The sequence below is a fragment of the Aplysia californica genome, unplaced genomic scaffold, assembly GCF_000002075.1.
Source record: "Aplysia californica isolate F4 #8 unplaced genomic scaffold, AplCal3.0 scaffold00013, whole genome shotgun sequence".
NCBI lineage: Eukaryota > Metazoa > Mollusca > Gastropoda > Aplysiida > Aplysiidae > Aplysia > Aplysia californica.
Window position 1 is genome coordinate 259794 of NW_004797283.1, and position 22054 is coordinate 281847.

The window sequence follows — 22054 nt, forward strand, 5'->3', positions numbered from 1 at the left end:
TGTGTGTGTGTGTGTGTGTGTGTGTGTGTGTGTGTAATTGTGTGTGTATGTGTGTGTATTTGAAACCAAATGTTAGGATGTAGGACTCAGCTCATGGTGTTCATGTAGTACTTTATATACACATTTAACAAAGGCATAGGAGACAATCAAGTAGTTAAATTTCAGTCTCTTAATTCTCTGGTTGCTTTTTTCTGCTCGACTGTGCAACCTGTTGTGTTTTGGGTTTTTATGTTTATTAATTTTTTTTTTAAATTGCTCTCATACTTACCGCAGAGATATCAAAGACCTTCTGAGTTGCATCCTTTTATTTTTACATGTAAGTGTACACAAACATTCCATACACTACACTTTCTAAAAGTAACTTTCTTCTTCTTCTTCTTATCATACTTTATTTGTTCCACAGGAGATGAAAGCAGAATTCAACAGAATATTGACTGCAAACAATCCTCATGCCCCTCAGAACATTGTCCGCTACAGCTTCAAGGTAAATTAATTTCGCCATGACAAGATAATTTCATTAAGATGACCATTTTGTGCTTTCTTTTGGGAAAAATGTCTTTTTAAAAATTAAGAAGGAAAAAAGGAATAGGTAAGGTGGAAAGAATCCTCCATGGAGTTTACATATTTATTTAACCTTTATCTTTAGGTTGCTACAATTTATGTAGCTTCACTGATGCATCATATGAGAAAATGAGTGTTTAAGTGTGATAACTTACGTTTCACCAAATACCATTTTCCTACCAGCCACAGGTGGGTGATATAAGAGTCTTGAATCCATCTAAATTTCTGTTATTTAAAAAAAATATGAGCACCAACCTAGAGCAGTTGGGAAACGTGTTCTGTTTAAACCAATCCATGATGTTGTGATCCAAAGCTACATGCACAATTCTACACCAATGCGACATCACTAACACTTTACGTATGTGACACAACTAAGTCCCTTTCTGATAACCCTTAGCTTCTTGTGGTAAGCTCCTGAGATGTAGGGAGGAATGAATTGGTTAAGTTTGGTTCCTGTCACTGTAAATAAACAATATAGGTTTGAAAATTAAGAAGTACCATACACATATCATGATGGGAACACATACTCCATTAACACTTTCCATTGATCTCACGATGTCCTTTATTAATGTGTCAGTTATCTGGAATTCTCTAGTAATCAGTTGTTTTGACCGTGTCAGTGACAAACTTTGTTCATCCCATGAAGAGAAATTTGTCTTGGTTTTATACAAGAACTGTGTGGTTGCAAGGTTCATATGCACTCACAAATACACACAACAAGAAAAGACAAAAATGTTTTGAGCTGAAACACCTCTGCTACATAAACTTTCAGCCCACGGAGAAGGATCCCACCTTTGCATCTTCTTTTTAATCAATATCAGGAGCGCCAGTACAAACAGACTTCAAGTGTTGATCAGCTGGCCGTACACTTTGCACTGGATGGCAATTTGCTGCACAAGGATTCAGATGAGGCGAGAAGGCAACTCAGTCGGATGGGTCTCTCTGAACAAAAAGAAGGTGAATAAAGTTTAAACTTTAGCTGTGACTTTAATATTTCAGTATTTCCTAACCATTCTTGTTAATTGTTAAGGGCACATAAGCAGTATCCAACAAATTAACAGAAATTTGAGAAGGTTCTTTATTAATACTGTGTTCACTAGTTTTAAACTAATATCCAGCCAAAGAGGTAAGAAGTGGTGTGGCTAAACTCCTGAATTGTTTGAGGAAAACAGAACAGACACATTTCTGGTACATGTTCCATTGGTTCTGGTTTTGCTAAAATTAAATCCGGCTTTCAAATAGTTTTAATGGGTGAACAGAACAAGCTCTCTGTTTACAAAAGTTATTTGTATTGATTGTAAAATGCATATATATCTAAAATGAAACATATTTAAAGATGAAGCCTGCATCATATGATATATAGGGTTCAGACAATGCTAACAAGCCTAACTGTACTGGTGCAAAGTTACCTGAATGATTTAATGTATGCTGTGTTTTCAGTTGTAAAGGTGTTTCATGTATGTTTGAATTTTTCTAGATTCATAACTGTTTAACATTTTTCTTTCTGTCTTTGCTTTTAACTTTCAGAGGAGAAAGAAGGTAAATTTTCTTATCTTTTTTTTCTGCACAGTTTTCATTCTTTCAGTTTTGAAATGTCAAATGTACAGTACATGTGCAATATTTGTATGGACACCCCTCAAAGTAAAAATTCCAGTTTCTGAATTCCTGAAAAGTTATCAGTTTCCTATAACCTTCTAAGGTCATCAAGCACAAAGCGCATGTTTTCTCTTTTCTTTTAGTATTGCTAAAAAAAACAACCATTTATTAAAAAGTGAGCAGCCGAGCTTTGCATTTTCAAATGTAAAAGTAGACACATCTTTACTTAGGTGAGCCAGTGGGATAAGTACTCTTTGATTCTTTATATATGTTCATCGTATCTCAAATTTAAATGAATGGATGAGGTCAAAGTTGTGAACAAGCAGGCAAAAGAGCAAAGTCAATAAAGGTGTAGCAAAGTTTGACAAAAACACAACAAAGACTTGTGTATGTGCCAAAGGTTGGTGAGGTTATTGTAATTTTAAACGTGAGAGAAAGGCAAGTGCAATTAAGAGGGGACCAGTATTTTACAAATCAAGTTTAATTTGTTGCTGTCGAGAGAAGATAATTTGACATATATGTGGCGGGGGGGGGATCAGATTTCTTTCATTTGTGCGCTTTTTATCCACTAATTTTCAAATTTGCTATTTTTTTGTGCTTTCTTACAGAGCAGCTCAAATATTTTGCTGCTATGTCCGTTTAGCTGTGTGATAATGTTATCTACAATTGAAGCTGAATGATATTATATTTTCAATACCTTTTTCAAGTGAACTGATATTATATCTTTGAATTCTATTATCTTATCTGGTCAGCTATTTAAAAAAATCTGTTTTCCAGATGATGAGAAGATATCAAGCATATATCACAATAACAAAGTAGTTTTCTGTACGTCTTACATCTTTCATGTATTTAAATTGAATCGCAATTATCAGATATGAGGTAAAGTTGTTTTTTAATTTATCTCCTGTAAAACAATCATTTTTTGCTTCAAAACTTACTGGAAATGTGGTGTCATGTGTAACTGTGACTTATTACAAAAATAGGTGGTTTTGTCCCTTCAATTCAACCGATTCATTAAATTTGAATGTACTAAAAGAAAATGTAAAAACCGAATTGTCATTTGAAATTTTCAGAAGAAAAAGAAGGTGAAATTTTTTTTCCTCTTTGGATTATTTTACTGTGATTGATTTTATTTTATTTGCCCTTTTTTAGTAGCTTGTGCACGTCAAAGTTCTTTTATTTCAGTATATTCTTTGTCAAAACACCAAAAAAATGCTATATGTCGATTGCTTGCCAAAGCACCTATGCATCGCTGTAGGATAAATTTTTGTTTTTCGCCTGTGGGAGTGTCATTATTAGCAATGTTTAATATCCATGCAGTTTGGGTTATTGCCTAAATTGAATTTTTGAGTGTACCTTTTATAGGATCAGTAATTGTGGATACAAAACAAGTTTAAAATACAAACTGATTGCAGCCTAATCAAGCAAGAGTTCTAAACTGTGTAATTCCTCAAAAGTCTCTTCTGTTAATGGGACTGAGTAGTGACAGTTAAGTAATAAATGCGCTGTTTATATTCAGAAACTTAATTCATGAATATGCAATGCAGTCTGTGCATGAACAAGGGGATAGCATGGCACTACTTCATAACTACTCTGCTCTGAAAAGGCTCCAAGAGTTTGAAAAAGTTACCATCCCATCATACAGAAAATTTCAGGGACTTAAAAATATTCAGGTATGAATATAGAAAAAGGAATGGTACTCCAAAGGTCTAAAGGTATTATTATCATTTTGTTGATGGTTTAGTGGCAGACTGTTTTATGAGTTACATTGCAGCTGCTAACTGTTCCTCTGTTGACTTGATTCAAGTAGTCTGAGTCTTTCTGTTTTTGAAAATTGTATTTAAACAGATGTTTATAAAGACATAATATGTATGGGCCTACATACAATTTCTTTTTTTCTTTTCACTCTTTGTTATAGCTTCTGTACATCGTACATCCCAGTTACTAGCATGTTGCTTAGAGTTTTATTCTTCTTCAGTTTTTCTCAGAAATGCTTGAATAAACTTAGAAAGGAAAAAAAAACAAATATAACCAGCAACACAATTTTTTTAAATTTTTTTTTTGGGGGGGGGGGTTGCAGGAGAACAACAAGCTTCTTCTGTTTGTACTTTTTAAAATTGTGATGCTCACAAAATTGATATCACCTTTGCTTTGGGCATATTCATAGCAAACTTAGAAAGCATTTCCTTTTTTTTTCTTATTGTTGTTCCTTTTCTTGTATCAAATACTGTTGCTCTTTTTCCGACATAAATCAATAAATCTGTTTTTTCTCAATTTTTTTTTCAATGTTGTGTTTCTGAAAACTTTGAGCTTTCTGGAACTATAGTGTAAGTGTCAGTCTTTTTTTCACATCCACTGATTTATATATTTGTGTCTTGTTTTAAAATATAATTATAAGAACAGCTTTAGTTTTGTTTAAGAAAATATTGGGCTTCATTAAAAAGCTTGCAACTCCAACATAGTCGTTTATTCATTTCTTGTGTTTTGCACTGTATTAGGCCTACCTTTATGCTTCACAATTCTTCACCTTGAATAGTTTGAAATGTGTATAATGTTGTTCAGCCATGTAATAATGGCTAGAATTATATAATGTTTGTTTGGTTGTGGAGCTACAGTGTGCGGTTGGTGGGTGCTCTGATGTAATTTGCCTTTTCTTTGCTATTAAACATCTGTTGTCTATGTCTCTGCTCCTTCTTTACTTTATATGTTACTCTCTAGTAACACCTTTAATCTTCAGCACTTATATGACCTTATTGAGTTGAAAGTGCCATAAAACACAAACAAAAACAAAAAAGTGAAGCTACAGTGTGTCACAAACCTCTCCTTGTGATTTGTTTATTAGAAGTGGCAGAAGCTGAAGGTGGAGCAGCCGCTGAAGAAGGAGGAGAGGAAGGCGGAGCTGAGGGAGAGGGAAAGGAGGAAGGAGGGGAGGAGGGAGCCTCCCCTGCCCCACCCGTAGCCAAAGGAGGGTCTAAAGAGAAGAAACTGACCAACCAGTTCAATTTCAGTGATAGAGCTTCTCAAACCTACAACAATCCATTCAGGGTAAGATTGTAATTAAGTGTTCACCTTGATTGTTTGCTTAGTGTTCTAGTTAAACAGTACTGTCAGAGGATTTTGCGCTTTTTGAGTATCGTAACTAATACTTTTGCTGGAAAAATCAGGACAGAAGATATATCTTGTTAAGAATTTTTAAGATATGAATCAAAGTATATATCAAACGTGTAAGATACCCTTTTAAAAAAAAATTATTAATTCTTATTTGTCATCAAAATATTGATTCAGGTGATAACTATATATCTGTAACTTTGAGATAAGTGGAGTCTGCTAAAACTAAAATCTGAAGGACCAATAAAAGAAAAAGAAATTGCAGTTTTTATTTTCTATCGGTTCACTGCTGTGATTTTTGGATTAACTATGTTCGGTTTACGCATACTCAACTGTATACCAGTATTCAAAATCAGCTTGAAGACAGTGCATCTTGTAAATTTACAGATACAGTTCTGATGAATACTTTGCAATGTATGTATGTCCCGTGATAACTAAAAATCCCTTACCATGTTTGGTGATTTTCCTATATTCATTTGACTGTTAATTTGTAAATCTTACTGCGTTGCATTATTCGTCCATGAATTTTGAGAGATGTGTTTGGTTCTTTTGTCCAGGACCGTGGCACAGTGACAGAGCCACCACCAAGAGCCTCATTTGCCTCCAATGTCACACAGTGGGAAATCTTTGATGCTTATCAGGAAGATTTTGAAAAACAGGTATGTAGCAATTTTTGTTTGTCTAAATATAAGGTGAACCCCTTTTAACTTATTATTTTCTTTGCTATTATATATTTGTTACTGTCTAAAGATGCCAAAATATTTCTACCTCAATTTTTCTATAGTCTTAGCATTTTAATCCTTTACTCCAATTTATCCTTGTTGTTAGATGTTGTTGCTACTGCTCTCTGCATTGCTTTGTGTCAGACTGACACTGCTGTTCACTTTTTAAAATCTGCTTTCAAATTCATGTCATTGCCCATACAGGAGAAGTCAAAAGAAAAGAAAGTCTTGCCTGGAAGGAAGGAAGAAGGCAAAACAAAGAAGAAGTTCACCATGACAGAGACATCTGTGAGTATAATACATCCAATTGCATACATTTAATGTTACAGGTTGGGGAAAATAGCAAGCTAGAAACTAAAATCTTTCTGATTGAAGCAGAATGCTTCATAAGAATACAACGAAAAAGAGTACTTTTTAGATAAGAGTAAAATATCAGGCAGTTGTGTATTTATCAAATATTCTTCTGGCCTGTTGGTGCTATTGTGTTCATCTGCCTAATTTGACCTTTAAGTCAGTTAAATGTTAACATGTTTTTTAATCTATGAGTCCCTTTTACAGTGAAAAGTTATATACTGACATCAGTTTTACCCCAAGTGTCACCAAGAGTGTCAATAACACATTTGCTTTTTGTACTTTCAGAATGATGACATCTCTAGAATTGAGTCTGCCACAAAGATTGTTGAACGCATGGTCAATCAGAACACCTATGATGACATCGCCCAAGGTATTATAGGAGCCTTTTTTCTATGGGGACACAGGATTTTAAACAATCGCTCATGAGAAAAGCTTTGAAAAGGGCTGTTTTATTAGTAAAAGCATGGTCAAAAAGTTATTTTCAGTTAAACTTCATTTCTGAAGTGCGATCTCATGGGGAGAAGGAGAAAAAAGTATGTCTCAGACACGTTTGAACAATGAACAGAGTGACAAGTTTGAGTTAAGATTAGGAAGGGAGGTATTTATAGAGACAGCATCATATCCTTCTCTTTCCCATATTTTCCTTCTCTATCTTACTCGTCAAATCATGTCATGCTGTAATAAATTTGGAAGAACATCTTAACCAGCATGCAGGGGCAACAAAGCACATGCTGGTTACTGTTGACTGGATTAAAGAGAAGTTTGGATTTCCATTAGATTGAAAAATCTGTAACTTTTGTGCAATCTGAGGAATAGTTCTTTTGTGGGAACTCATTCCTGCATTTGACCGCCATTGTTGGCTGCATAACCTTGAACACTTCCATGTTCTTAGGGTTGACTTTGTTAATCATTTATTGGGAAATCAACAGTGCATTTGTTTCTCAGAGCATATCGACCGCTCAGTGTAAGATTCTGTCATACATCACTTTTTTAATGACATATATAGCGTAGTCTTATACTAAGCAGTCAATATATGAAAACAACTTTTTTCATTTTAGACAGGTTGAGTTTTTTCAGATCTAATGAGTTTGACTATTCCGTCTCCGTTTTATATCACATATTTGTTACAGCAGTCGAGATAGGGGTGGGGGAAGGAGTGAGATATCCCACCATGAAAGATATCCACCTCAGACAGTTTCTGTCTTGACTGGTTCAATGATGCAGCCTTAGCTTTTGTTTCTGTGGTTCCCATGACCTTCCAACTTTTGTTGATAACTTGCAGATTTCAAGTACTGGGAGGACGTGTCTGACGAGTACCGTGACCAAGAGGGTACCCTCCTGCCCCTGTGGCGTTTCTCCTTTGAAAAGGCAAAGAAACTCGCCATCACCTCTGTCTGCTGGAGCCCAGGATACAAAGATCTTTTTGCTGTGTCATGCGGTTCCTGTAAGTGCATTTGCTCTTCATGTTTTACACCCACGCAGGTATCAAGAAACGAGCAATAATTTGGAAAAAGGAACGTGAAGTTTATGCCTCTTAGTTATCCTTTTATAAGCTTGTCATTAGTTACACGAACAGCAACAACAACATTTTCGTGCAACAAACTTATTTGAGAATGTAAAGTTAAATATTACATTCTCTTAAGTCAAGAGAATATTTACATATTTCAATCTACAAATCTTTCCTCTTCCAGTAACATACCACTTGCCATTTTAAAGTCTTTTTTTGGGGTCTTTTTTCGGTTTTCTTTTGGCACTAATTATATCTTTGCTGTCCTATTTTCCAGATGACTTCATGAAGCAAGGGAATGGTCTGATTATCTTCTGGACTCTGAAAAACCCCTCCTTCCCTGAATGCTTCTTTGAGGCAGACAGCGGAGTTATGTGCCTTGATATTCATCCTCAACACCAACACTACATCGCAGCAGGTTTCTATGATGGGAGTGTGGCTGTATTCAGCACAGTTGAGAGGAGGGATGGACCAATCCATCGGTGCACAGCTAAGAATGGGAAGCACACAGACCCTGTGTGGCAGGTGTGTTTCAGTTGTCAGGTTTTTTGTCATTATAAGAAGTTTTTTAAAATCCTCAGTAGAATTTCCAAAATCCTTTTTGACAAGACCACAGTTGTTACGTATTTCCCTCACAGGATAAATCAAAATCATATGCATGTTTTTGTATCAATTGTTCAGTGTTAAACCCCATCAAATGTCACATTTCAAAACAACGTGTGAGGGAGTCTTACTAAGCAGTTGATATAAACTATGCTTCCGAGGAGTTACTGCCATAGAGGAGTTATGACAAGGACATTTTGTAGAGATATGACTTGATTTTTAAGCAAATGCACATGTTTTAAAATTATTTCTTATATGAGTATACATTTTTAAACATTCTCGGTGACTTACACGTACATTCTCACAAAATATAATATAATAGAGAAAATAGGATAAAGGTTTGTGCAAAAAATACTTTGGAACGGATGGAGCAATGTTATGAAATTCTCATTTTATTGATTAACGAAGTTTGCGAAAGATTCTGTAATAAGTGTATTTCTAACCAACATATACCATTATTTTCATTTCTGTGACATCATTATGTGCTAACATTCTTGAAACAATGTTTGTTTTTTAAGCTCTGTAACATATGTAATACCCCTACAATTCTTTTAAAGAATTTTTATATGAAGGCAAAAATTACTCTTACTTTGAGTGTACATGCTAAAAAAGATATGTTTATACAAAAATGTACAAATGGATCAAAACTGTATCTTTTTGACAACTCTAGGTACGCTGGCAAAAGGATGATGCAGACAACAACATGAACTTTTACTCCATTTCCTCTGATGGCCGCATTTGTTTGTGGACAATCTTGAAGGTATTCACTTTTTCCATGTCGTTAAGTCTTATTTCTCCCATCATGTGTGTCTTCTTCTTCTTCTTCTTCCTCGTTCTCGAAAATCAGTAACCCAATTAAGTGGTGATCCGCTGAAATGCGGAACCAAAAACACCTGTCAACCCCTTCGTCGCCTTATGACGTACCTAGTACGTCATGAAGACGGGCAATTTTTAACGCTGCTGCATCATGTACGTCACGCAAGTTGGTGAAATTTACCGGTCCTGATTGCCTATATGACGTTACATGTACGTAACACTAATAACCTGGCTCTAATTCTTTTGTACGAAGTTTTAACTAGAAGCACCGCATAGGTTCATTTTCGGGAATAAAAGATGCGCATATCAGTACCAAATTTGCTAGTATTTCTTTACTGATAGACTTGCAAGCGATCAATAAACATAGATCTTGGCTTGTGGGCGGCCACGTCCTTTCATAAAACTAAAACATCGAAATGACTTTAAAAAAGCAAATAAATTCACTTTTTGACTTATTATTCGAAATTATGAGAAAGATGGGAGGAAATGGGGTTTTTTAAAAGCGAGAAAAGTGAAACAATCAAAGACCTGGTGTCTGAAATATGTCGCGAGTACGCCTGATCTAGACCGCACAACGATTAGCACTGAGACTTTAGGCTGCTGTCCTGTGCTACGAGCTCAGCTGAAAATCAGTGCTGACAGTAGGAACATGCACTCCCTGGCAACAAAAGGGTTAAGCGGCGATCCGTATTCAAAAAGATATTCCTGCCTCTGAATTTGAAACTATGGTAGTAAAAAATAATCTGATTCAGTCAGAGCCAGAAATTTACCAGAGCAGGTCAAAATGTTACCATGTAGAGGAAAAAACTACATGGAATGGGATTTTTTTTCTATTTGTAGCTACTTAAAGCTTGTGAGAATTTATCTTTAGAAATACAATGGGTCAAAATTTTGAACAATATATTGTCCAGTATGCTGACTCTTGTTTGATTAAATATACTGAATAAGGTAGATCCTGTGGAATTTCTCCCCACTTGATATTTCATCTCAGGTATGCCTTCTGTCAAGAACCAGCTTCAAAGAAATGAAATATACAAAAACTCTGAAAATTATCCAAATGATATTTTAAAGGGGTATATTTCACTTGTCAGAAAATGAGTAAAGAGGGAAAAGATATTGCCTTAAAAGTTTTTTTGAAGCCAAATGATAATCACTTTAGACACAGGCCTTATAATTCCTTTTCTGTGAACAACGCATCTGTTCATCACCTTCTTATTTGCTTATCAACAAGTCCCTGTGCCATATACTCCTTCCTCCCACGCAGAAAGTCCCATGATTCGGTTTTCTCTCAGAGCTGTTATTGTAGGTCAACCCACCGTATCTGCCAGCCAACAAGATGGGCGGAGTATAAAAGATCCTGTTTTGTCTCAGCATCTGTTGTACAATGGTTGGGCTCTTTGCCATGACATACGAAAGATTTGAAATTGGTTACTGTGTGGGGATGTGTTGTTTTTTTTTATCAAGTATCTCTGTCTGTCTGCTGGGACAAAGAATCCCCTTCAACCCATGTTGGCCATGACAGCTGGAGTCAAAACAGCCTGCCCCTTAAATAATGTGAATTGTGTCAGTGGGAGTGTTAAACATTTATATTCAATTTCAATTCCAATGAGTATGTGAATGGTGCTACATTACACAGAGAAGAAAAGTTAGAAGTAGATTGTTTCAAGAGCTTGCATTCATGGCTCTGTTTGAGGAATCAGTTTTTTTTCCTTTTGCCTCTTTGAAACAGTCATTCAGATTGCTCCTGATTCTAGAGTAATCACATTATGATGAAAGGTAACTCAAAATTTCTTGTCCTTGTCAGCAGAAGATTTTTTGTTTTTACATTTTTACATTTCTCTAACTTTCTCTCCTTCAGGCTGCACCAACCAGCGATCCACGGAAGAGATCAAAAAGAGGGGTAAGAATAAAGAATTGCAATGAAAAAAACGTTTAAATGTCTTTCATGACTTGCCTTTTTCATCAAAGAATTCTGTTATTGTTGTGTTATCTTAAATGCAGGTGCTCAAGTTATCCCATCTTAGGAACGTGACTGCATGGAGCTTGGATAAAGCTTTACTTAACCCATTCTGATGGGAAGGGTACCAGTTCACAAAGCCTCTCCAAGCAAACTAGTCCTGACTCTACGTGTCACTCCAAACGGTAGCCTATCACTAGCTTGAAAAACTTAATTTTGGATTCATATTTTGTCATCTACTTGTATTGAAATGTATTAGGATTTTCTGCAACTCTTGAAACTATTGGCTACTCAAGTGCTTATCCAACAGCATGCAAAGTTTCATGAGTAGTTCTCTCTGTATCATAACAATATGCTCGTTAAAATTATTATTGCGAATAAAGAAACAAATTATCTCTTTTTTTTTTTACACCAAAAAGACAGATCAATAATACAAAACAGAGGGGAAAAGGGACAGAGTAACTGTGATATGGCTGATAAATTTACAAAGGGCTTACAATGTTTCTCTCTCTCTCTGTGAAAGATCTTCATGTTGTCATGACTCCTAGGGGAGATGGGAAACACTGTCCTAATAATTTTCTCTGTGTCAATTTGGCATGTTGAACTTGAGCAAAGGAAAGCAAACAAAAGCCACAACTACACTGAGTGACATATGGAGTTCTTTTGTTTTCTTCTGTATTCCAGGATGGTGATGATTTAACAGAAGTGGGAGATGGCACAGAGCAGGATGACTGGATGCAGGTCAGTAATTTGCAAACATTATTTTTTTCTTTTACTATTTCTGATGAAGCCATTTCAGAACCTTACATATGTTCAAATCATTGAGGGGGAAGATGTGTGTGTGTGGGGAAGGGGGCAGCGCTATTGAAAAGGTCAAAGGAAAATGTTACATCAGAGGGTCTTTCTCTTTCTTCAGACCAGCCAATAGAATGGCCTCTCAGCACTGAGGATTAAAATGAGGGTTCTGCCTTCAAGTGACAAAACCATTGTTTATGTGATTTTATATTAGTACAAAAAAAAGTGAAAAGAAATTGTTTCAAGGCGAAAACATGAAAGCTTCAGTCAAATGTGTTTTCTTTTCTCAGTTCTTGCATTTGATAACAAGAAGCATGATTGTAATTAGTGAAAACAAGATTGTCCATAATAATTGTTACATATCTTTGGCTGCATTAATGTTAGTTTTTATTTTATTTACTTTAAAAATGTTAGTTTAATCAGGAGGTTAAATCATTCTTTTGTGATATTGAACAAAGTGCCGTTATAAGATCTTATTCTGGCAGACAATTTTCCTCACAGGTAGCAAATCAACAGCTTATTTATTTTCCCTGGGTTTTCTTCACTTATATTTGAAAACTCACTCTGGATTGTTCGAACTCTTTCTTTTATTCTGAGGCTTGAAGGAGGAGCAGCCATTCATGTGTCCAGACTGCAATGTAACCAGTATTTGAATTATTTTTTTCCAGGCAAAAACCCTGGTTAAACCTGATGACCAGCTGGAGCTGAATGAGACGGTCAGTACCTCCTTTTTTACCAGTCGTTAAGTCTTATTAGGTGTTAAAATATTTTTTTCTAACATTTTATTTGAGCTGTCACATACAGATTACAGAGCAGTCTTCTAAGAACATCAACCTTCTTTTAGCATCAAACTATTATTCAACATCTGTTTTCGCTGTAAATTTAACTATAGGAAACAACTTTGACCATATGATACGTTGAGATACAACATTATTTAGAATAACCAAGGCCCTAATGAATTACCAACAAACTCTTGCCCTCCACGAGTGAAATCACTTACCTTGACAAAAGAACTTGATTGACATGCACGGGATGGGTTTCTTCCTTGTTGAGAACGGTCAAATGCCTTTTGTCGTGTTTGAAAAAAACCTGACAGTTTTTACAGTTCTTAAAAGAGGGATAAATTGCATTTTTGTGAAAAAGCAAGATAAACATGGAATTTGTCTCATTTTATTGCGAAACTGTTTGTGTTTGCATGTGGGTGTGTGTGTGTCTGTGTGTGTGTGTGTGTGTGTGTGTGTGTGTGTGTGTAATTGTGTGTGTATGTGTGTGTATTTGAAACCAAATGTTAGGATGTAGGACTCAGCTCATGGTGTTCATGTAGTACTTTATATACACATTTAACAAAGGCATAGGAGACAATCAAGTAGTTAAATTTCAGTCTCTTAATTCTCTGGTTGCTTTTTTCTGCTCGACTGTGCAACCTGTTGTGTTTTGGGTTTTTATGTTTATTAATTTTTTTTTTAAATTGCTCTCATACTTACCGCAGAGATATCAAAGACCTTCTGAGTTGCATCCTTTTATTTTTACATGTAAGTGTACACAAACATTCCATACACTACACTTTCTAAAAGTAATTTCTTCCTTTCTTCTTATCATACTTTATTTGTTCCACAGGAGCTGAAAGAAGAATTCACCAGAATCTTGACTGCAAACAATCCTCATGCCCCTCAGAACATTGTCCGCTACAGCTTCAAGGTAAATTAATTTCGCCATGACAAGATAATTTCATTAAGATGACCATTTTGTGCTTTCTTTTGGGAAAAATGTCTTTTTAAAAATTAAGAAGGAAAAAAGGAATAGGTAAGGTGGAAAGAATCCTCCATGGAGTTTACATATTTATTTAACCTTTATCTTTAGGTTGCTACAATTTATGTAGCTTCACTGATGCATCATATGAGAAAATGAGTGTTTAAGTGTGATAACTTACGTTTCACCAAATACCATTTTCCTACCAGCCACAGGTGGGTGATATAAGAGTCTTGAATCCATCTAAATTTCTGTTATTTAAAAAAAATATGAGCACCAACCTAGAGCAGTTGGGAAACGTGTTCTGTTTAAACCAATCCATGATGTTGTGATCCAAAGCTACATGCACAATTCTACACCAATGCGACATCACTAACACTTTACGTATGTGACACAACTAAGTCCCTTTCTGATAACCCTTAGCTTCTTGTGGTAAGCTCCTGAGATGTAGGGAGGAATGAATTGGTTAAGTTTGGTTCCTGTCACTGTAAATAAACAATATAGGTTTGAAAATTAAGAAGTACCATACACATATCATGATGGGAACACATACTCCATTAACACTTTCCATTGATCTCACGATGTCCTTTATTAATGTGTCAGTTATCTGGAATTCTCTAGTAATCAGTTGTTTTGACCGTGTCAGTGACAAACTTTGTTCATCCCATGAAGAGAAATTTGTCTTGGTTTTATACAAGAACTGTGTGGTTGCAAGGTTCATATGCACTCACAAATACACACAACAAGAAAAGACAAAAATGTTTTGAGCTGAAACACCTCTGCTACATAAACTTTCAGCCCACGGAGAAGGATCCCACCTTTGCATCTTCTTTTTAATCAATATCAGGAGCGCCAGTACAAACAGACTTCAAGTGTTGATCAGCTGGCCGTACACTTTGCACTGGATGGCAATTTGCTGCACAAGGATTCAGATGAGGCGAGAAGGCAACTCAGTCGGATGGGTCTCTCTGAACAAAAAGAAGGTGAATAAAGTTTAAACTTTAGCTGTGACTTTAATATTTCAGTATTTCCTAACCATTCTTGTTAATTGTTAAGGGCACATAAGCAGTATCCAACAAATTAACAGAAATTTGAGAAGGTTCTTTATTAATACTGTGTTCACTAGTTTTAAACTAATATCCAGCCAAAGAGGTAAGAAGTGGTGTGGCTAAACTCCTGAATTGTTTGAGGAAAACAGAACAGACACATTTCTGGTACATGTTCCATTGGTTCTGGTTTTGCTAAAATTAAATCCGGCTTTCAAATAGTTTTAATGGGTGAACAGAACAAGCTCTCTGTTTACAAAAGTTATTTGTATTGATTGTAAAATGCATATATATCTAAAATGAAACATATTTAAAGATGAAGCCTGCATCATATGATATATAGGGTTCAGACAATGCTAACAAGCCTAACTGTACTGGTGCAAAGTTACCTGAATGATTTAATGTATGCTGTGTTTTCAGTTGTAAAGGTGTTTCATGTATGTTTGAATTTTTCTAGATTCATAACTGTTTAACATTTTTCTTTCTGTCTTTGCTTTTAACTTTCAGAGGAGAAAGAAGGTAAATTTTCTTATCTTTTTTTTCTGCACAGTTTTCATTCTTTCAGTTTTGAAATGTCAAATGTACAGTACATGTGCAATATTTGTATGGACACCCCTCAAAGTAAAAATTCCAGTTTCTGAATTCCTGAAAAGTTATCAGTTTCCTATAACCTTCTAAGGTCATCAAGCACAAAGCGCATGTTTTCTCTTTTCTTTTAGTATTGCTAAAAAAAACAACCATTTATTAAAAAGTGAGCAGCCGAGCTTTGCATTTTCAAATGTAAAAGTAGACACATCTTTACTTAGGTGAGCCAGTGGGATAAGTACTCTTTGATTCTTTATATATGTTCATCGTATCTCAAATTTAAATGAATGGATGAGGTCAAAGTTGTGAACAAGCAGGCAAAAGAGCAAAGTCAATAAAGGTGTAGCAAAGTTTGACAAAAACACAACAAAGACTTGTGTATGTGCCAAAGGTTGGTGAGGTTATTGTAATTTTAAACGTGAGAGAAAGGCAAGTGCAATTAAGAGGGGACCAGTATTTTACAAATCAAGTTTAATTTGTTGCTGTCGAGAGAAGATAATTTGACATATATGTGGCGGGGGGGGGATCAGATTTCTTTCATTTGTGCGCTTTTTATCCACTAATTTTCAAATTTGCTATTTTTTTGTGCTTTCTTACAGAGCAGCTCAAATATTTTGCTGCTATGTCCGTTTAGCTGTGTGATAATGTTATCTACAATTGAAGCTGAATGATATTATATTTTCAATACCTTTTTCAAGTGAACTGATATTATATCTTTGAATTCTATTATCTTATCTGGTCAGCTATTTAAAAAAATCTGTTTTCCAGATGATGAGAAGATATCAAGCATATATCACAATAACAAAGTAGTTTTCTGTACGTCTTACATCTTTCATGTATTTAAATTGAATCGCAATTATCAGATATGAGGTAAAGTTGTTTTTTAATTTATCTCCTGTAAAACAATCATTTTTTGCTTCAAAACTTACTGGAAATGTGGTGTCATGTGTAACTGTGACTTATTACAAAAATAGGTGGTTTTGTCCCTTCAATTCAACCGATTCATTAAATTTGAATGTACTAAAAGAAAATGTAAAAACCGAATTGTCATTTGAAATTTTCAGAAGAAAAAGAAGGTGAAATTTTTTTTCCTCTTTGGATTATTTTACTGTGATTGATTTTATTTTATTTGCCCTTTTTTAGTAGCTTGTGCACGTCAAAGTTCTTTTATTTCAGTATATTCTTTGTCAAAACACCAAAAAAATGCTATATGTCGATTGCTTGCCAAAGCACCTATGCATCGCTGTAGGATAAATTTTTGTTTTTCGCCTGTGGGAGTGTCATTTTTAGCATGGTTTAATATCCATGCAGTTTGGGTTATTGCCTAAATTGAATTTTTGAGTGTACCTTTTATAGGATCAGTAATTGTGGATACAAAACAAGTTTAAAATACAAACTGATTGCAGCCTAATCAAGCAAGAGTTCTAAACTGTGTAATTCCTCAAAAGTCTCTTCTGTTAATGGGACTGAGTAGTGACAGTTAAGTAATAAATGCGCTGTTTATATTCAGAAACTTAATTCATGAATATGCAATGCAGTCTGTGCATGAACAAGGGGATAGCATGGCACTACTTCATAACTACTCTGCTCTGAAAAGGCTCCAAGAGTTTGAAAAAGTTACCATCCCATCATACAGAAAATTTCAGGGACTTAAAAATATTCAGGTATGAATATAGAAAAAGGAATGGTACTCCAAAGGTCTAAAGGTATTATTATCATTTTGTTGATGGTTTAGTGGCAGACTGTTTTATGAGTTACATTGCAGCTGCTAACTGTTCCTCTGTTGACTTGATTCAAGTAGTCTGAGTCTTTCTGTTTTTGAAAATTGTATTTAAACAGATGTTTATAAAGACATAATATGTATGGGCCTACATACAATTTCTTTTTTTCTTTTCACTCTTTGTTATAGCTTCTGTACATCGTACATCCCAGTTACTAGCATGTTGCTTAGAGTTTTATTCTTCTTCAGTTTTTCTCAGAAATGCTTGAATAAACTTAGAAAGGAAAAAAAAACAAATATAACCAGCAACACAATTTTTTTAAATTTTTTTTTTGGGGGGGGGGGTTGCAGGAGAACAACAAGCTTCTTCTGTTTGTACTTTTTAAAATTGTGATGCTCACAAAATTGATATCACCTTTGCTTTGGGCATATTCATAGCAAACTTAGAAAGCATTTCCTTTTTTTTTCTTATTGTTGTTCCTTTTCTTGTATCAAATACTGTTGCTCTTTTTCCGACATAAATCAATAAATCTGTTTTTTCTCAATTTTTTTTTCAATGTTGTGTTTCTGAAAACTTTGAGCTTTCTGGAACTATAGTGTAAGTGTCAGTCTTTTTTTCACATCCACTGATTTATATATTTGTGTCTTGTTTTAAAATATAATTATAAGAACAGCTTTAGTTTTGTTTAAGAAAATATTGGGCTTCATTAAAAAGCTTGCAACTCCAACATAGTCGTTTATTCATTTCTTGTGTTTTGCACTGTATTAGGCCTACCTTTATGCTTCACAATTCTTCACCTTGAATAGTTTGAAATGTGTATAATGTTGTTCAGCCATGTAATAATGGCTAGAATTATATAATGTTTGTTTGGTTGTGGAGCTACAGTGTGCGGTTGGTGGGTGCTCTGATGTAATTTGCCTTTTCTTTGCTATTAAACATCTGTTGTCTATGTCTCTGCTCCTTCTTTACTTTATATGTTACTCTCTAGTAACACCTTTAATCTTCAGCACTTATATGACCTTATTGAGTTGAAAGTGCCATAAAACACAAACAAAAACAAAAAAGTGAAGCTACAGTGTGTCACAAACCTCTCCTTGTGATTTGTTTATTAGAAGTGGCAGAAGCTGAAGGTGGAGCAGCCGCTGAAGAAGGAGGAGAGGAAGGCGGAGCTGAGGGAGAGGGAAAGGAGGAAGGAGGGGAGGAGGGAGCCTCCCCTGCCCCACCCGTAGCCAAAGGAGGGTCTAAAGAGAAGAAACTGACCAACCAGTTCAATTTCAGTGATAGAGCTTCTCAAACCTACAACAATCCATTCAGGGTAAGATTGTAATTAAGTGTTCACCTTGATTGTTTGCTTAGTGTTCTAGTTAAACAGTACTGTCAGAGGATTTTGCGCTTTTTGAGTATCGTAACTAATACTTTTGCTGGAAAAATCAGGACAGAAGATATATCTTGTTAAGAATTTTTAAGATATGAATCAAAGTATATATCAAACGTGTAAGATACCCTTTTAAAAAAAAATTATTAATTCTTATTTGTCATCAAAATATTGATTCAGGTGATAACTATATATCTGTAACTTTGAGATAAGTGGAGTCTGCTAAAACTAAAATCTGAAGGACAAATAAAAGAAAAAGAAATTGCAGTTTTTATTTTCTATCGGTTCACTGCTGTGATTTTTGGATTAACTATGTTCGGTTTACGCATACTCAACTGTATACCAGTATTCAAAATCAGCTTGAAGACAGTGCATCTTGTAAATTTACAGATACAGTTCTGATGAATACTTTGCAATGTATGTATGTCCCGTGATAACTAAAAATCCCTTACCATGTTTGGTGATTTTCCTATATTCATTTGACTGTTAATTTGTAAATCTTACTGCGTTGCATTATTCGTCCATGAATTTTGAGAGATGTGTTTGGTTCTTTTGTCCAGGACCGTGGCACAGTGACAGAGCCACCACCAAGAGCCTCATTTGCCTCCAATGTCACACAGTGGGAAATCTTTGATGCTTATCAGGAAGATTTTGAAAAACAGGTATGTAGCAATTTTTGTTTGTCTAAATATAAGGTGAACCCCTTTTAACTTATTATTTTCTTTGCTATTATATATTTGTTACTGTCTAAAGATGCCAAAATATTTCTACCTCAATTTTTCTATAGTCTTAGCATTTTAATCCTTTACTCCAATTTATCCTTGTTGTTAGATGTTGTTGCTACTGCTCTCTGCATTGCTTTGTGTCAGACTGACACTGCTGTTCACTTTTTAAAATCTGCTTTCAAATTCATGTCATTGCCCATACAGGAGAAGTCAAAAGAAAAGAAAGTCTTGCCTGGAAGGAAGGAAGAAGGCAAAACAAAGAAGAAGTTCACCATGACAGAGACATCTGTGAGTATAATACATCCAATTGCATACATTTAATGTTACAGGTTGGGGAAAATAGCAAGCTAGAAACTAAAATCTTTCTGATTGAAGCAGAATGCTTCATAAGAATACAACGAAAAAGAGTACTTTTTAGATAAGAGTAAAATATCAGGCAGTTGTGTATTTATCAAATATTCTTCTGGCCTGTTGGTGCTATTGTGTTCATCTGCCTAATTTGACCTTTAAGTCAGTTAAATGTTAACATGTTTTTTAATCTATGAGTCCCTTTTACAGTGAAAAGTTATATACTGACATCAGTTTTACCCCAAGTGTCACCAAGAGTGTCAATAACACATTTGCTTTTTGTACTTTCAGAATGATGACATCTCTAGAATTGAGTCTGCCACAAAGATTGTTGAACGCATGGTCAATCAGAACACCTATGATGACATCGCCCAAGGTATTATAGGAGCCTTTTTTCTATGGGGACACAGGATTTTAAACAATCGCTCATGAGAAAAGCTTTGAAAAGGGCTGTTTTATTCTTAAAAGCATGGTCAAAAAGTTATTTTCAGTTAAACTTCATTTCTGAAGTGCGATCTCATGGGGAGAAGGAGAAAAAAGTATGTCTCAGACACGTTTGAACAATGAACAGAGTGACAAGTTTGAGTTAAGATTAGGAAGGGAGGTATTTATAGAGACAGCATCATATCCTTCTCTTTCCCATATTTTCCTTCTCTATCTTACTCGTCAAATCATGTCATGCTGTAATAAATTTGGAAGAACATCTTAACCAGCATGCAGGGGCAACAAAGCACATGCTGGTTACTGTTGACTGGATTAAAGAGAGGTTTGGATTTCCATTAGAATGAAAAATCTGTAACTTTTGTGCAATCTGAGGAATAGTTCTTTTGTGGGAACTCATTCCTGCATTTGACCGCCATTGTTGGCTGCATAACCTTGAACACTTCCATGTTCTTAGGGTTGACTTTGTTAATCATTTATTGGGAAATCAACAGTGCATTTGTTTCTCAGAGCATATCGACCGCTCAGTGTAAGATTCTGTCATACATCACTTTTTTAATGACATATATAGCGTAGTCTTATACTAAGCAGTCAATATATGAAAACAACTTTTTTCATTTTAGACAGGTTGAGTTTTTTCAGATCTAATGAGTTTGACTATTCCGTCTCCGTTTTATATCACATATTTGTTACAGCAGTCGAGATAGGGGTGGGGGAAGGAGTGAGATATCCCACCATGAAAGATATCCACCTCAGACAGTTTCTGTCTTGACTGGTTCAATGATGCAGCCTTAGCTTTTGTTTCTGTGGTTCCCATGACCTTCCAACTTTTGTTGATAACTTGCAGATTTCAAGTACTGGGAGGACGTGTCTGACGAGTACCGTGACCAAGAGGGTACCCTCCTGCCCCTGTGGCGTTTCTCCTTTGAAAAGGCAAAGAAACTCGCCATCACCTCTGTCTGCTGGAGCCCAGGATACAAAGATCTTTTTGCTGTGTCATGCGGTTCCTGTAAGTGCATTTGCTCTTCATGTTTTACACCCACGCAGGTATCAAGAAACGAGCAATAATTTGGAAAAAGGAACGTGAAGTTTATGCCTCTTAGTTATCCTTTTATAAGCTTGTCATTATTTACTTGAACAGCAACAACAACATTTTCGTGCAACAAACTTATTTGAGAATGTAAAGTTAAATATTACATTCTCTTAAGTCAAGAGAATATTTACATATTTCAATCTACAAATCTTTCCTCTTCCAGTAACATACCACTTGCCATTTTAAAGTCTTTTTTTGGGGTCTTTTTTCGGTTTTCTTTTGGCACTAATTATATCTTTGCTGTCCTATTTTCCAGATGACTTCATGAAGCAAGGGAATGGTCTGATTATCTTCTGGACTCTGAAAAACCCCTCCTTCCCTGAATGCTTCTTTGAGGCAGACAGCGGAGTTATGTGCCTTGATATTCATCCTCAACACCAACACTACATCGCAGCAGGTTTCTATGATGGGAGTGTGGCTGTATTCAGCACAGTTGAGAGGAGGGATGGACCAATCCATCGGTGCACAGCTAAGAATGGGAAGCACACAGACCCTGTGTGGCAGGTGTGTTTCAGTTGTCAGGTTTTTTGTCATTATAAGAAGTTTTTTAAAATCCTCAGTAGAATTTCCAAAATCCTTTTTGACAAGACCACAGTTGTTACGTATTTCCCTCACAGGATAAATCAAAATCATATGCATGTTTTTGTATCAATTGTTCAGTGTTAAACCCCATCAAATGTCACATTTCAAAACAACGTGTGAGGGAGTCTTACTAAGCAGTTGATATAAACTATGCTTCCGAGGAGTTACTGCCATAGAGGAGTTATGACAAGGACATTTTGTAGAGATATGACTTGATTTTTAAGCAAATGCACATGTTTTAAAATTATTTCTTATATGAGTATACATTTTTAAACATTCTCGGTGACTTACACGTACATTCTCACAAAATATAATATAATAGAGAAAATAGGATAAAGGTTTGTGCAAAAAATACTTTGGAACGGATGGA

The 22054-nt window shown here is 35.3% G+C and overlaps 1 protein-coding gene across 4 annotated transcripts in view; it reads left to right on the forward strand.

The window, feature by feature from the left end:
* The window catches only part of LOC101862467 (dynein intermediate chain 2, ciliary), a 29685-nt gene that overhangs the window by 1065 nt on the left and 6566 nt on the right, over nt 1-22054 (forward strand). For 2 of the 4 annotated variants that reach the window (XM_005090117.3, XM_005090120.3), the window contains exons 2-14: nt 11126-11167; nt 11909-11965; nt 12688-12735; nt 13637-13717; nt 14616-14751; nt 15322-15333; nt 16464-16475; nt 18233-18435; nt 19056-19157; nt 19425-19508; nt 19860-19944; nt 20857-21018; nt 21359-21606. In XM_005090117.3, the coding sequence (XP_005090174.1) occupies nt 11126-11167; nt 11909-11965; nt 12688-12735; nt 13637-13717; nt 14616-14751; nt 15322-15333; nt 16464-16475; nt 18233-18435; nt 19056-19157; nt 19425-19508; nt 19860-19944; nt 20857-21018; nt 21359-21606 (1272 nt within the window). The remainder of the gene's footprint in view (nt 1-11125; nt 11168-11908; nt 11966-12687; nt 12736-13636; nt 13718-14615; nt 14752-15321; nt 15334-16463; nt 16476-18232; nt 18436-19055; nt 19158-19424; nt 19509-19859; nt 19945-20856; nt 21019-21358; nt 21607-22054) is intronic. The other 2 variants (XM_005090118.3, XM_005090119.3) reach the window with 2 other exon arrangements.